Source organism: Raphanus sativus, chromosome 8 (genome assembly GCF_000801105.2).
Source record: "Raphanus sativus cultivar WK10039 chromosome 8, ASM80110v3, whole genome shotgun sequence".
In the NCBI taxonomy this organism is placed as follows: domain Eukaryota; kingdom Viridiplantae; phylum Streptophyta; class Magnoliopsida; order Brassicales; family Brassicaceae; genus Raphanus; species Raphanus sativus.
This window is the reverse complement of record NC_079518.1, coordinates 10,627,617-10,643,568: the sequence shown is the minus strand read 5'-3', so window position 1 is coordinate 10,643,568 and position 15,952 is coordinate 10,627,617. Positions and strand designations below refer to the sequence as shown.

General features: G+C 29.1%; 2 protein-coding genes across 2 annotated transcripts; both read left to right on the top strand.

Moving 5' to 3' along the window:
* Positions 1-7,788: 7,788 nt before the first annotated feature.
* On the top strand, positions 7,789-10,737 carry LOC108821681 (endo-1,4-beta-xylanase 5-like). Its single transcript, XM_018594672.2, has 6 exons — positions 7,789-7,876; positions 7,962-8,011; positions 8,107-8,326; positions 8,440-8,603; positions 9,127-10,014; positions 10,126-10,737. The coding sequence occupies exons 1-6, from the start codon at positions 7,825-7,827 to the stop codon at positions 10,483-10,485; spliced, it is 1,734 nt and encodes a 577-aa protein (XP_018450174.1). The 5' UTR covers positions 7,789-7,824; the 3' UTR covers positions 10,486-10,737.
* Positions 10,738-12,577: 1,840 nt separating this feature from the next.
* LOC108819942 (endo-1,4-beta-xylanase 5-like) lies at positions 12,578-15,184 on the top strand. Its single transcript, XM_018592948.1, has 6 exons — positions 12,578-12,626; positions 12,819-12,865; positions 12,943-13,162; positions 13,255-13,418; positions 13,675-14,562; positions 14,831-15,184. Exons 1-6 carry the CDS (start codon positions 12,578-12,580, stop codon positions 15,182-15,184), a joined length of 1,722 nt encoding a protein of 573 aa, XP_018448450.1.
* The last annotated feature ends 768 nt before the right edge of the window (positions 15,185-15,952 follow it).

Genomic DNA, 15,952 nt, shown 5'->3' with positions numbered 1-15,952 from the left:
AGTTAAATAATCACAAGAAGTTTAGAATCGAAGAAAATTTGACTAACATTTGGTATGATCAGTGACATCTAACCGTGGTTTAATCATTTAGCTTAGACCGGAGTTGGTTAAGTTAAATGATTCGGTACAAGAAACAATTGGAGATAACCGGATTGGTTATTGAAGCTAGTTGGATCAGCGTGTACCAGGTCTCGTCTATATAAGTGATTGAGAAAGGCAGAGCTCATCATCCGTAACAGAAAGATACTTCAGAGAAGATCAGAGAGAGAGAGCGCAAGAAGAAGATCAAGTTGAGCTGAGACTGTATCTTGTTTCATGGCTAGTGACTTGATCTTTGTACTCTCTTGTGATTGATTCTAGTGGAGTGTGTGCTTGTACCGTCAAGCCCCAGATGTAAAGGATCCATATCGGATCTCGAACTGGGTAACCAATCTTGTGTACTTTTCTTTCCTGCTTATACACACGAGAGATCGAGTGAGGTGAGAGAGTGTTACAAGAGGCAAAGCGAAGTAGAGATCGTACGTGAATCCATTGATTCATCACAATTTTGTATGAATGATGAAGGATGGATGGCCACATAATAACTTCGGCCGCGACATGTTCATTCCCACACGTAATTCATGAATAAGACAATTCATAGTTCATGTATTTTCTTTTTTTTTGTCCACCAATTCATAGTTCATGTATAGTTCACTAATTCTTACAAAGAATGTTTCAGCACTGGCTCCGCGCATATGATTTTCTACAGTTGGATTTTTTTTATATTAAATATAATTGTTCCCATGCAATAGCTGTGTTTTTTATCAACTGCTGTGTTTGTTTTAAAGATACAAAAATAGCTGTGTTTGGACCATCATATATATATAATAAATATATGATAATTATTCCTCGACAAGAGTTTGAATATATAAAAATATCAAGGGATTAAATAAGAGTGTCAGATTTAAAAGTAACCAGAAAAGCATATCCACTATTTCCACTATAATATTATCAGCAATAGTCTTATTCTTGGCAATCAATATCAGATGTTTGATTTTTATTTATAGACTTAATATATATATATATATATATATATATATATATATATATATATATATATATAATCTCAAGAAAAAAACACAACTAACTTTTTGCCAACAATTAGACCTATCGTTTTTAATACGTTGACAATTAATTACGAATTCTTATAGCATCAAACTTCTTTTTTTTTCTTTTTTGATGAAAATTATTAATCATCAAAGGAAATAATGTTTATGTATCTAAAATGAAAGAATAGAGTTGAAATCTAGCTGAAAACTAGGTGTGCTCGGTACCAAAGCTGCAGTAATCTCCTTAGACCATCTCCAATATATTTTTCTATTTTTATTTCTAAAATAGAAGATCTCTAAAATAGAGATGTGTTTCTCTTCAATGTATTCCTCTATTTTTATCTTTAAAAAGGAATATTCTCAAAAGATTCTATTTTTATTTTACAAACAAGTATCTTTTATTTTTAAAAGTTGCAAATCAACCCTATTCAATTTTACTTTTATAAGATTTTCATACATTTTTAACTTTGTTTAAACAAAAGTTTCACTAAAAAAAAATGTTAGGTAAATCAAAAGTGTCATTTTATGTTTATAAAAACTGTATTTTCTTATAAAAATAATTGTTTTGATATAATTATGAAAGTTTAAAAATTAAAAGACTATTTTGAAATAAAAAAATAATGTCTCTGTAATAGAGGAATGCTATTTTTTCCTCTATTTATAGAAGTGAAAATAACATTCCTCTATTATATAGGTGAATATAGCAATGGGTTAGAACAATTTTACTCTATTATAGTATTAAAAGGTGAATATAGCAATGGGTTGGAGATACTGAGTCGAGGCTTCTCCCAATAGCACGGATATTGCCCTATGTCTCACCGTTTTATCAATGAGCTTAGCCAGTTGATTGGCCTGTCTTCGCTTCTTTATAGCATCAACTTCAATCAGTCATTCATAATTTCATTTTCATGAAGGACATCAAACTATAATTATGCAGCGTTATCCAGTAATTAGTTGAAAAGTGATTATAGAATATATTGCTATCTGTTAAAATGAGTTTGTTAAAAGCTAAGTTTAAGAAGATATGGTTCAAAATCAAAACACAACGAAACCTTATGGTTGTAAGAAACACATAATACAATAACTAAAATATCTTTTAAGAAAGGTAAACTATATTATAACAGGTAGGCTGATCCATTTGGGAACCGAATACACACAGCAAGTAAAGTTAAGTAAATTGTAAAATTGTCTTTATCAGAAGAAGTGAAATTTGGCATGGTAGCTATTAAAATAGAATTTGACTTTGGGTTTTGATCACTTTCTACTATCGGTTGACTTAGGCTCCTGGTATATTTATATAATTTTGCCAGCATGTTCACGGTATATGAATATGTATCTTAAGTTGAAGTTTTTTTTATGTTAACAGCCACAGAAAAATTTTTTTTTCTAAACTTTCAAATTTTTATTTTTATAAATATTATATTTAGTATTTAAATATTTAATTGCATATATTGCAGGAAGAAGTCACATTCTGTCTGACAATCTCTATCCCTAATCAAAATATGAAACCAGTATATCTCTTGGGATTAAAATAGTCAATTTAACCTTTTTTCCTTTACTGTTCGACCAAAGTTTTACTCTTATAGGTAGATTGTTAACATCTAAATTCCTTTTGTATTATGAACAAATCGACTCTAAACTATATTCATTTGACTTATAATTACAAAAAAATAGTTTATTGAAATGACATCTATTAAGAACCCCTACAATATTCAATTCTTTTTTAGATTAGAAGCACATTTACGTAGTTCTAATGTTTTTGTTAGATTAAAAACAGATATACTTATATCTTAGGTTGCTAATTTTTTTATTCATGTTTATATCCTTAGAATTATATTTTAAATTTCTAACGGATAAACTATTTAGATAATCTGTTGGAGACAAAGTTGGGCCAGCCTGAGAAATGAAATGTTACGTTTAAATTTTTTTTAAGTGGTTAGTATAATCTTAGTTTTAATTTTTTATGAAAAAAGAAGCTGTTTTTGTTCAAACTGTAATTATTAGATAATTTTGTTTCAAACTGTTGCATCATAAATCTCTGAAACAGAACAAAATTCGAGGTGTGATCAGCTTGATGATGACTAACAATATCTCTTCGTAAATTTTTATTTTGTTTAGAAAAAAAATTCTCTTGTAACCTTTTTTTTGCTCAACCTTCTCTTGGTCAAAAGAATGTTGCTCAACCTTCTCTTGGTCAAAAATTCTCTTGGAAGTATAGAGTCCAAAGAATGTTGGGCAATTTGTGTCCTGAATGCATCTTAGTGGACCGTTTCGTGATTTACGTAAAGCCTACATCGCGAAAGACTTTTTTTGGCTCAATACAATAAAAATTCTATAAATTGATAATATCAGCCAGAGTATGATATTTTATTAATTTATTGATTATTAATTTACGACATTTTTTTAGATTTAATATTTTAAAATATATTATTTATCTAATATAAGCAAAATATTTTAGTTTAGTGTACTTTAATTATTATTTCTTGAAATTAGACATTTATATTAGTTTCATTATCTTATTTGATGTATATAAAATATGTCTCATATAATTTTAGATTAGTTTTAGATATAAGTTTACTAAATCTCATTAAAATATATTAAGTATTAAAAATATAATGATAATTTATTGTGAATAAAGAACAAACAATATAATGGTCGATTCTTATTTATATAAATAAATTTTTATATATATATATATTTAAATTAATCGTGTCATTTGTATTTCTTGTAGGAACTTTGTAGTTTCTAACTGTTGATTATTGACTATTTTCTTTTTTGTCAACTATATTTTTGTTTAATTATGTACACACTAGTATGTATTTGTCTTTCTAAAAGTTTTGAGTCTTTTTAAAATCACTTTAAAATTTAAGCTTTTCTTTCTATTGATTGTTCATGGATAAATATATTGAATTTTATTTCAAAATTCTAATCTACTTATTTGGAATCTTATATTTTATCTATTATTGACAAGTCATTGTAGAACTATTTAATTAAATATTATGTAATATATTATTATTTACACTAAATCTTAATAATCATAAAATTAATAATATATCAATTTTAATTAGAAATTTTATTTTTATTTTAGTTTTAACAAAATCTGTTGAAAAAAAAATCTAACAAAAACCTACCAAAAGTTTCAATCTTTTTTTAAAATAATGCATTATAATTTCGTAATTAGTAATGTAATCTTACGATAAATTAATAATAATAATTTTTCATAAAACAAAATAAAAATAAAATTATATGCTATTTCTAATTTTTTTAATTATAGTCTATAATATATTAATATAGATGTGCTCTATAAATAAAATATTATAAAGTATATTAAATTGGTAGATTAACTGATTTTAAAAAAATATATTTTTATAAATAAATAATTATCTTGTAAAAAATGGGTTAGTTTTATAAACTATGTAATATTTTATACAAAAACTAAAATTATTAATACATGTTAATCTCTTATATCTACAACTATATATTATCATTTTATTTATTTTAAAACTCACAGCTATATATTATCGATAAATAATTATATACAAAATAAAATAGTATATAACAAACCTTTAGTTTATGTATTTAAAAATTTGTTACTAGAAATTTTTAATAATTAATTGAAATATTAATGACAAATGAATTTACTTATAAATTTAATGTTTATTTTAATTAAAACAAAATTTGTTGAGAAAATATAAAAATATCTTACCAAGAAAATAAAATAAATTTTTATAAAATACTAATTAATTTAGTAACAAAAAGAAATAAAAAATCATATAATCTTCTAAACTAAAGAATAATTATGTAATTTTCTAAACTCCAATTGACCAAGTATATAGTTTTTAAAAAAATACTAAAAACTAAAAATGATAATATTCGAAAATTCATAAATTTTTAAAATTATAGATGATGAAATATAATTTTTTTAAGGCGTAATACAAAAAACATATGTTGTAAATATTAAAAGTAATATAATATTTTGAAATCTTAATTCAATAAAAATCAGAACAATTAATATCATAACATCCAAAATATCATACATTGATAAAAGTTACTAAAATAATATGAAAATAGTATGTATACAATTTACTAAAATAATATTACTTAAATGTAATAATGTATTTAATAATAAAATCTCACAAAGTACTAAAGTAAAAGATGTCAAAGTATTATTTTAAACAATATGGAAATATATATCATAAAAATATTCATCTATTGTATAACTAAATAAACTTTAAAATGTATTGTCTGAAATTGCAAAAATTAAAAAGAGACTATATATTTGATTATTTTAGATTATAATTTATGTATCAAACTCTAAATATATTTATAAGTAATAACAATCAGTAAGAATATGAAATGTATAAAACAAATCATTATATGACAAAAACATAATCACTAAATACTATATATCACAAATAAAAAAGTTTAAATAATAAGATTGCAAACTTATACATTATATAACAATAAATGTAAATATAATATCAAATTCATATATTTATAAAATGAAAAAATATCCGAACGAACGTTCGGATCTAAAATCTAATTTTGTTTAGTTTTATGACTTTTAAAGATCTTATAACGTCTAACATATCTAATAATATCTAAACAAAATCAACATTTATATTTGTTTTATTATCTTATTTGGTGTATACAAAATATGTTTCATATAATTTAAGTGTGATTTTTAGATATAAGATTACTAAATCTTATAGAAATATATTAAGTATTAAAGATGCATAATGATAATTTCATTGTGTATATACATAATTTATTAATTTATAATTTTAATGTTACTATATAATTGCACATGATTTTCTAAAAGGTTATTATCTTATTATCTTATCGATTTGTTCATAGAATTGACCCAACATAGAACTAAGAAATTTATTAATTAGAGGTTTTTAATAATTTATCGAATATTAATTTATAGAAATTCTATCGTAGTTTTGTTTACTTGCAACCTATCACACGGATAATATTTAAATATTGTGTTATTTTGTGTTTCTTGTAGGAAATTTATAGTTTCTAACGGTTGATTATTAACTATTTTTGTTTAGCTTTTTGTCAATTATATTTTATTTAATTATGTATACACTAGACTGTATTGCCTTTCTAAAAGTTTTGAGTCTTTGAAAATCACTGTAAAATTATGTACGTATCAGACTATCCCCAAAATATTATCTTATTATCTTATTGATGTGTGTTATATTTTAAATTGATTTAATATAAAACTGAGAGATTTATTAATTAAAAATGTTTATTAATTTATCGAAATTAGTTTATAGAGTTTTACTGTAGTTTTTTTTCTTGCAATTGTCACACGGATAATATTAAATTAATTGTTTCATTTTGTGTTTCTTGTAGAAACTTTATAGTTTCTATGATTGATTATTGACTATTTTTATTTATTTTTTGTCAACTATATTTTTATTTAATTATGTACGGCTAATTATTGACTATTTTGTTTTCTTTTTTGTCAATTATATATTTATTTAATTACTTTTTTGTCAACTATATTTCCAGGTGTGATCAGCTTGATGATGGCTAACTATATTTCTTGGTAACTTTTATTTTGTTTGGAACAAATTTCTCTTGGTAACAAGAGGTATAGAGTCCAAAGAATGTTTGGCCAATTCGTGTCCTGAGTGCATTTTAGTGGACCGTTTCGTAATTTACGTAAATCCCACATCGCGAAAGACCTCGCTCTTGGCCCCAATACAGTAAAAACAAAATAAATTGATAATATCGAATTATGATATTTTATTAATTTCTAGAGTTATTAATTTACAAATTTTCTTTTTAGTTTTTATATTTTAAAATATATTATTTATCTAAAATAAGTAAAAAATTAGATCTTAATGTATATGCTTTAATTATTATTTTTGAATCTAAATATTTATATTGATTTTATTATTTTATTTAGTGTATATAAAATATGTTTCATATAATTTGAGTGTGGTTTAGATATAAGTTTAATAAATCTCATCAAAATATATTAAGTATTAAAAATATAATGATAATTTTATTGTGAATATAGAACAAACAATATAATGGTTGGTTTTTACTTATATAAAAATATATATATATATATATATATATATAATAGGATATATATTTACACATGATTTTCTAAAATAATATTATCTTATTATCTTATTGATTTATGTCATATTTTGAAGAAAATTTTATTAATTTAAAATATTTATTAACTCATTGAATATTAATTTATAGAGTTTTTACCATAATTTTTTTTGCTTGCAACTTGTCACACGGATAATATTTAAATTCATAGTATCATTTTGTATTTCTTGTAGGAACTTTATAGCTTCTAACTGTTGATTATCGACTATTTTGTTTTAACTTTTTGTCAACTATATTTTTGTTTAATTATGTGCGCACTAAATCTCTAGACCATATTTGCCTTTCTAAAAGTTTTAAGTCTTTGAAAATCAGTTTTAATTTAAGATCGTCTTTCTATTGATAGGTCATGGATAAATATATTGAATTTTATTTCCAAAACTAGTATGTTTGATAATAGTTAATAACTTAATATATATCAACGCCATCAAGATTAGTAAATCTTATTTTCGTTTTTTCTTTTGTTTAGTAAAGCTTCTTTTTGTTCATTAATTATATCAAGATCTTCAAGAATAGTAAAGATTTCTACTATATTTCACTTGGAAGAGTCATCAAAATAAGATCAACGAAAACAAAACTTCATTATCATCACATCACAATGAAGCGTCTCCTTCTGCAGATGCTTGCCCTCTGGAGCTTTTCTCTATCAAGTTGTTCTCAGTCTTATCATATGATTCTTAATTTCTTCTGCTTTTTAACATTGAATATTTTGTTTGTGTTTGAAAACAATTGCAGCAGGATGTGGATCAACGTCTCTACCGTATGATTATTCTGCAACCATAAAGGCAAGCAATGCTGTTCATTTTTCTGAAGTTCGGACATGTTTGTTTAAATTATTAGTTCTCATTGAGTCATTGTCTTTTGTTTTGTTTTGGTGCAGTGTCTAGATAAACCTTTAAAACCACAGTACAATGGAGGAATAATCGTGAACCCTGACCTACGAGATGGTCCACAAGCTTGGTTACCATTTGGAAACGCAAAAATCGAATTTAAAGATATTGGACACGACAAATTTGTTGTTGCACGAGAGAGGAAACAGCCTCATGACAGCGTCTCACAGAAGGTTCATCTGGAAAAGGGACGTCTCTACACTTTCTCTGGTAAAAATATATATAGGGTTTTCTGTTTCTTGGATCACACTCTTTCTAATTTTGTAAGCCCTATATATCAGAGATTCAGAACAATGGTCTGCTTTGTTTTTATGTCTTCATAGCTTGGCTACAAGTAAACACCGGAAAGGCTCCAGTGAGTGCCGTTTTCAAGACGAACGGTGAATATAAGCATGCGGGTTCGGTTATTGCTGAATCCAAATGTTGGTCCATGCTCAAAGGTGGTCTCACTGTTGATGAATCTGGCCCTGGCGAACTCTACTTCGAGGTAATTATATTATGGTATCGAGTGCTTTTCATAGGCGTGCGTTTGTCTATCTGTTTCGGTTTTGGTCGGGTTTTATGGATTTTCATATTTTCGGGTTTCAGCTTCTTATCCCCATTTGTCTATTATTTTAGTCATAGAGTTGGGATAATAAGAATTCGGGTTCACATATCATTTTTAATCTATATGCCAAACCCATTTTGTAACCATACTTATTTTAGTATCGGGTTATTTCAGTTCGAGTTCGGAGATCTTCGGATCGGAAATTTCGGATTTTATGATTTTAGGGGTATCCCTTTGAGTTCAGATACAATCATTCACCCTATAAGATCCATTCAGATTTTTTAACGTCTCGGATTGGATACAGATTCTTCAAGTTTTTCGGTTTGCATTTGGTTCACATTTCGGGTTTCTGACTTTTTGCCCAGACCTAGTTTCTCACATTTTGAAAATTTATCTTCACCTAAGCGCCAGTTTTCGCATTCAGCGAGTTTATTTTGTGTCTTGTTTCATTGCTCATGTGTAGAGCAACGACACAAGCGTTGAGATTTGGGTAGATAGCGTCTCACTGCAACCATTCACACAAGAAGAGTGGAAATCTCACCAAGATCATAGCATTCACAAGGAGAGAAAGAGAACCGCCAGAATCAGAATCCTAAACAGTAAAGGCGAGCCGGTACAGAAAGCAAGCCTTTCCATAGAACAGAGGAAACTGGGCTTCCCATTCGGCTGTGAGGTGGAGAAGAACATACTTGGGAACCACGCATACCAAAACTGGTTCACTAAAAGGTTCACGGTGACAACTTTCGCCAACGAGATGAAATGGTACAGCACCGAAGTAGTTAGAGGCAAAGAGGACTACTCGACCGCTGATAAGATGTTGAGATTCTTCAAGAAGCACGGGGTCGCTGTACGTGGTCACAATATTGTATGGAACGACCCTAAGTTTCAAACTAAATGGCTAGACTCTCTCTCTGGTCGTGATTTCTACAATGCAGTGAAACAAAGGGTTTCATCTGTGGCTTCACGTTACAAAGGCCAGCTTGAGGGTTGGGACGTTGTGAATGAGAATCTTCATTTCTCGTACTTTGAGAAAAAGATGGGTCCTAAGGCTTCTTATAACATCTTTAAGATGACTCAAGCATTTGATCCAACGACAACTAAGTTTATAAATGAGTACAATACCTTAGAGGAACCGAGGGATTCAGATTCTAGTCCAGCAAAGTATTTGCAGAAGCTTAGGGAGCTTAAACCTGTCGTGGTTCGTGGGAATATATCGTTAGGGATTGGTCTTGAGTCTCATTTTAAGACTCCTAACATTCCCTTTATGAGATCAGCTCTTGACATTCTTGGTGCCACTGGTTTGCCTATTTGGCTCACTGAGGTCGACGTAGAAGCTCCTAAGAATGTTCAGGTAACTCATATTCTCTTATAATGGTTAACAGAAGTCCCGTCTCTCACATCCATTGTTTTGTTTAGGGCCTTGAGCACATCTTTATTTGATTGATGTTCGGTTTTCTTGCAGGCCAAGTATTACGAACAGGTCCTAAGGGAAGGCCACGCACATCCTCGTGTAAAAGGAATAGTGACGTGGGCAGGTTATTCTCCAGCAGGTTGTTACCGAATGTGCCTCACCGATGGAAACTTCAAGAACCTACCCACCGGTGCTGTGGTGGACAAACTTCTGCATGAGTGGGGAGGCTTCCGCGGAAAAACCAAAGGTCTCACTGATGCTGATGGATTCTTTGAAACCACACTCTTCCATGGTGACTATGATCTCAAGATTGATAATCCTCTCACCAATTCAAAAGCTTCCCACAGCTTTAAGTTGGTTTATGATGTATCCTCAAACACCCAACCATCATCTTTTGTCTTTCGTCTTTAAGTAGCCAAGTATAAGTATTTATTTTCTTAGCAAAAAAAAGTATTAAGTATTTATATTTCAGTTGCTTGATTCTTAGTAAGAATGGTGGCAGATAGTATGTTTTGTTATTAGTCTAGACTGTATATATCCGTGTCTTCCGAAATCCCCAAGTGCTAATCATGAGCAATTGAGCATCATTGGGCTGTGTTCTTAAAGTTTAAGCCTTTTGTTTTGTAATGGATTTATCAATAATATTTTGAATTTCCTCAAGTATTTTGAGTTGTTGAAGTATTAACTTAAGTTCCTTTGTTCTAGTCCAACATTAAATCTAATGTTGATCACATTGTTGAAAAATTATCTTAAGTTCCTTTATATGATAGATAATATGGATTTGTTGACATGTAACCAATTAAGTCAGAACCATGCCGATCCCGAGATTTTGGAGGGGGAAAGAGGATAATTTAATAATAAATTAATTTATTTTTACAGCTAGAAAATATATATCTTTCTAAATGATGCTTAAAATTTGGGGAAATCACATAAACACCCCTTAAAAATGTTACATAATGACCCTTTAAACTTTCAGGTTTTTTATCTAACACTTTTAAACTTTAAGTTGATATTTATATTATAAAAACTTTTAATTCACCGTACTTTTTCATCAAATAAAAAAGTTACCTATTGTACAGGTAAAAACAATGGGGGTGTCGTTTTTTTTCAAAACTAATTGTCTAATTAATAAAATAAAAAAATAAAAATTCAGAAAATTAAATAAAATCAGAAAATAAAACTAAAACAGATAAGTTTAACTAAAATTAATTAAAATTTCAGAAAATTCAGAAAAATTATAAAATTAAAATCAAAATATCTTGTCAAAAAACATCAAAACTTTTCTTAAAAAATTATAAGATTCTTTTTTAAAAAAACTGACATATCATCTTTGACAATAAAAGTCTCAAATGTATCATTGTTGATGATGATGGTTTCTCGCATATTTTTTTTGACATATCTTAGAGAATAATTTTCGACATCATCTTTGAAAATGACGGTTGATATATCAAAAAGAATCATTGTTAATGATTATGTGAGAAGCCATCATCATCAACAGTGATATGTTTGAAACTTTTTATCAATGATGATATGTCAGTTTTTTTTAAAACAATAATTTTGTAATTTTAAGATTTTATTAAAAAATTATCAAAGATGTTTTGAATTTTTAAAATTTATGAATTTTAATTATAGTTTGGTTAGATTAATGTATTTTAATTTAATTAATTTTATTTACTGCTTTTTCTTTAATTATTTGAATATTTCTTTAATTTACTGATTTTTATTTAATTTTCTGGTTTTTTAGTTTTCTTATTTTATTTATTTTATTAATTAAATAGTTAGTTTTTACATGTACAATAGGTTAACATTTTATTTGATAAACAAGTATAATAGGTTGAAGATTTTCTTATTATACAAATGTTATTTTGAATGTTAAATTTGTTAACCAGAAAAATTTAAAGTTTAAAATATCAGTATGTGATTTATTTTTTCGGCTGTCCATCTAATCTGTATCAAGTGATGGTCAGACATAAAGCGTAAAAAGTATCAGTAGATTTAAAGTGTCAATATATGTTTAGGTGATACTTTCAGAGTTTTTAATGGGATTTTCCCTTAAATTTTAGTGGTCCAAAATTAATATTTTCTCATCGCTATGTGTAAGATTGGCTCTGGTCAGAATATACTACATCAAAGGAAACAAATAAACTTGAAAGACCAACAAATTATAAAAGATTTACATATATGTTAACTTTGTTAAAAAAATTTTAGAATGTGTATTGACTACTGACTAATATTTTCTTTCTCTTTTTTTTTTTTTGCTAAAGGATTTACTACTAGTTTTGACTTATACTTGTTCGATTGACTATACTTATTTGCTTTCTATGACAGATTAATGGGACGGACTATAAGTATCAGAACCTCTTTTTCCAAATGATTATGGTCATCAAATCTTACAGAAGTATAGAAACATTTCTTTTTGTTAAGTCACTATATCAAGACCATAAAACAAATAGTATAAAATTATTGAAACCCTTAAGCATTATCAAACGATTCTTTAGTTGCAATGAAGCTTCTGTTGCTGCTGCTTGCCTTCTGCTGCATTTCTTTATCAAGTTGTTCCCCTTCTTATCCTCTGACTTTCATATATTATTATTGTTGTTATGTTAAATTGAATCTCCTCTAATGTTTCTCTATCAATATATAACTTTAATGCTTGTAGATGGTAAAAACTTTTGGATCTCTTATTATTAACGATAAATAAATAATTAATATAAACACAATTTTTGTATGAAAACTTTCTGCAGGGTGTGAAGAAAAGTACGTACCTTATGATTACTCGGCGACGATAGACGTAAGCAATTCTGTGTCCTTTCAGACATGTCCATTTCAGACGTGTTCTGTTTTTGATTTTTTTTTGTCATGGTGCAGTGTCAAGGGAACCCTAATAAGCCACAGTACAATGGAGGGATCATCGTGAACCCTGACCTACAAAATGGTTCACAGGGATGGTCACAAATGGGAAACGCCAAAGTCGATTTCACAGAAATGGGAGGCAATAAGTTTGTTATTGCACGAGGGAGGAATCAATCAAATGATAGCGTCTCACAAAAAGTTTATTTGGAGAAGGGACTTCTCTACACTTTCTCTGGTATATATAATTTTGAATTTTTGTTTCTTGGCTCACACTCTATTGAAAGCATTGTGCCAACTGTCGTCTAATGTGTTTTATGTTACTTGTAGCTTGGTTACAGGTAAGCCAGGGGAACTCTCCTGTGAAAGCCGTTTTCAAGAAGAGTGGTGAAAATAAGCTTGCCGGTTCAGTTATTGCTGAATCCAAATGCTGGTCCATGCTCAAAGGTGGTTTGACTGTTGATGAATCTGGTCCTGCTGATCTCTACTTTGAGGTACCTTCATATACAAACATAGTCATGGTCTAGAATCTAGATTGTTTGTCTAAGGAAACTCTACTTTTAATGTATTTTTAAAACGGAATAAACTTTATTTTGAAAAAGGAAGGATTTATTTGGGAAAAGTAATTTCTGAACTTTTTTTTACATTTTAAAATGTCAAAAAGAAAACGTTATATGTAAACTGGAATCTGGAAACATAGAAACTGACCATTGATGATTCTTATTGACTTATTGTCATGGTCATGTGTAGAGCGAGGACACAACCGCTGAGATTTGGGTGGACAGCGTCTCGTTGCAACCATTCACACAAGAAGAGTGGAACTCTCACCAGGAGCAGATCATTAACATGACGAGGAAAGGAGCCGTGAGGATCAGAGCCGTAAACAGCGCCGGTGGGCCAGTACCAAACGCAACCATCTCCATCGTACAGAACAGACTCGGGTTCCCATTCGGGTGCGCGGTAGAAAGTAACATACTTGGGAACCAAGCATACCAAGACTGGTTCAATAAGAGATTCACCGTGACCGCTTTCGGGAACGAGATGAAATGGTACAGCACGGAAGTTGTAAGAGGCAAAGAGGATTACTCGACCGCAGACGCGATGGTAAAATTATTCAAGCAACATGGGATAGCTATTCGTGGCCACAATATTATATGGGACAACCCTATTTATCAACCTAGTTGGGTGAAGACTTTGAACGGACCCGATCTCTACAACGCCGTGAAGAGAAGAGTTTACTCGGTGGTCACTAGGTACAAAGGCCAGCTTGATGGTTGGGACGTTGTGAATGAGAATCTCCATTTCTCATTCCTTGAGGACAAGCTTGGTCCTAAAGCCTCTTACAACGTCTTTGCGCAGGCGCATGCCCTTGATCCTAGGACTACAATGTTTATGAATGAATACAATACGTTAGAGCAACCGGGGGACTCAGCTTCTACTCCAGCAAGGTATCTGCAGAAGCTTAGAGAGCTTAAATCTATTCATGTTGCCGGAAACATTCCTTTAGGGATCGGTCTTCAGTCTCATTTCAGTACTCCTAACATTCCGTATATGAGATCAGCTCTTGACATTTTTGCTGCGACTGGTTTGCCTATTTGGCTCACTGAGGTTGACGTCTCAGCTCCTCCAAATGTTCAGGTAACTCAAATATATATTCTTTTATAAGCTCTACCAAAAATTACGTCCCATTCAGTATGGCATTGCCGGATCTAAAACGTGGGGACATTTTAGGTTAATCTAACTTAAAAAGTTTTTTTGTGATAATTTGGGGGCATTTGATTTCCCTTTGATTTATGCATAATAAATTTTTTAAAGTTACAAGCTAATGCAAACGCTTCGTCCGGTAGTGTCCACAACCAATACTGCCATTTTGTTCCTATATGTCTGATGTTCGTGTTTCTTGCAGGCCAGTTATTTCGAGCAAGTCTTAAGGGAAGGCCACGCACATCCTCAAGTGAAAGGAATGGTGACATGGTCAGGTTATAATCCAAAAGGTTGCTACCGAATGTGTCTCACTGATGGCAACTTCAGGAACCTACCCACCGGAGACGTTGTGGACAAACTTCTGCGAGAGTGGGGAGGGCTTCGTGGGCAAACCACAGGTTTAACTGATGCTGATGGATTCTTTGAAGCTTCCCTCTTCCATGGTGACTATAATCTCGATATTTCTAACCCTCTCACCAATTCCACAGCTTCTTACAGCTTTAATTTCACTTCTGGTTACTCCAACCCATCTCCTTTAATTGTCCTTCGTGTTTGAGACGCTAAGCCCGATCTCGAAGCCCCAAAAACTAAAAATCCAAATTAATCACAAATAAAAATATTGGAGACATAAATACTGTATGTACTTCAAATACTCAGTCCTATATTTATTTTGAAATGAAAAATAAGTATAAGTTTTAAACAAATACCTTAAATATCCAACTCTATATAAATAAGTATTTATTTTTATGTTTTACTTTTAAATTTTGAATTTGACTACAAATATATCTGAACCAATTGAATATAATCCGGATTCGAATAATATATAGTTATTTTATTAATTTTAAGATATGATACAAATTAGAACAAAAACTAGTGTTATATCCGAACTCGATCCGTACTTACAAATTTACCAGAATGGGATGTAGGATGTGATGTAAATAAGAATCGAAACTCAAAGTACCAACCCGTCTTATATTAATTTTATTTATAGTTTCAAGCTTTAAAATAATAATATTATTTTTTATTAATTTTTTCTATTTATGAAAATTATCTTGTGATAATATAAATTAATATATGTCCTTCAACATGTTTCATAGTTTATAAATATTTATATGTTTATTAAATAACACGTAAAAACTGTTATCGTAAAACTTATTTTATATTTCTATGTACCATATAATCAAATAATAGTATAATACTAATATCAACTAAATTTATTATTTCATTTCTCTTACATTCAATATATTAAATATATTTTAATAACTAATTTAAATATGTATATGAAATATAAAATATCCATTATTTTAAATATCTTACTTTACTA

What these genes read in the sequence shown, in the direction of transcription:
- LOC108821681 (XM_018594672.2), top strand. Translation starts at nt 7,825, where the DNA reads ATGAAGCGTCTCCTTCTGCAGATGCTTGCCCTCTGGAGCTTTTCTCTA. An exon ending in ATTATTCTGCAACCATAAAG is followed by an intron (nt 8,012 to 8,106) that starts GCAAGCAATGCT and finishes GTTTTGGTGCAG; the next exon opens with TGTCTAGATAAACCTTTAAA. An exon ending in ACGTCTCTACACTTTCTCTG is followed by an intron (nt 8,327 to 8,439) that starts GTAAAAATATAT and finishes ATGTCTTCATAG; the next exon opens with CTTGGCTACAAGTAAACACC.
- LOC108819942 (XM_018592948.1), top strand. Translation starts at nt 12,578, where the DNA reads ATGAAGCTTCTGTTGCTGCTGCTTGCCTTCTGCTGCATTTCTTTATCA. An exon ending in CTGCTGCATTTCTTTATCAA is followed by an intron (nt 12,627 to 12,818) that starts GTTGTTCCCCTT and finishes AACTTTCTGCAG; the next exon opens with GGTGTGAAGAAAAGTACGTA. An exon ending in CAGCTCCTCCAAATGTTCAG is followed by an intron (nt 14,563 to 14,830) that starts GTAACTCAAATA and finishes TGTTTCTTGCAG; the next exon opens with GCCAGTTATTTCGAGCAAGT.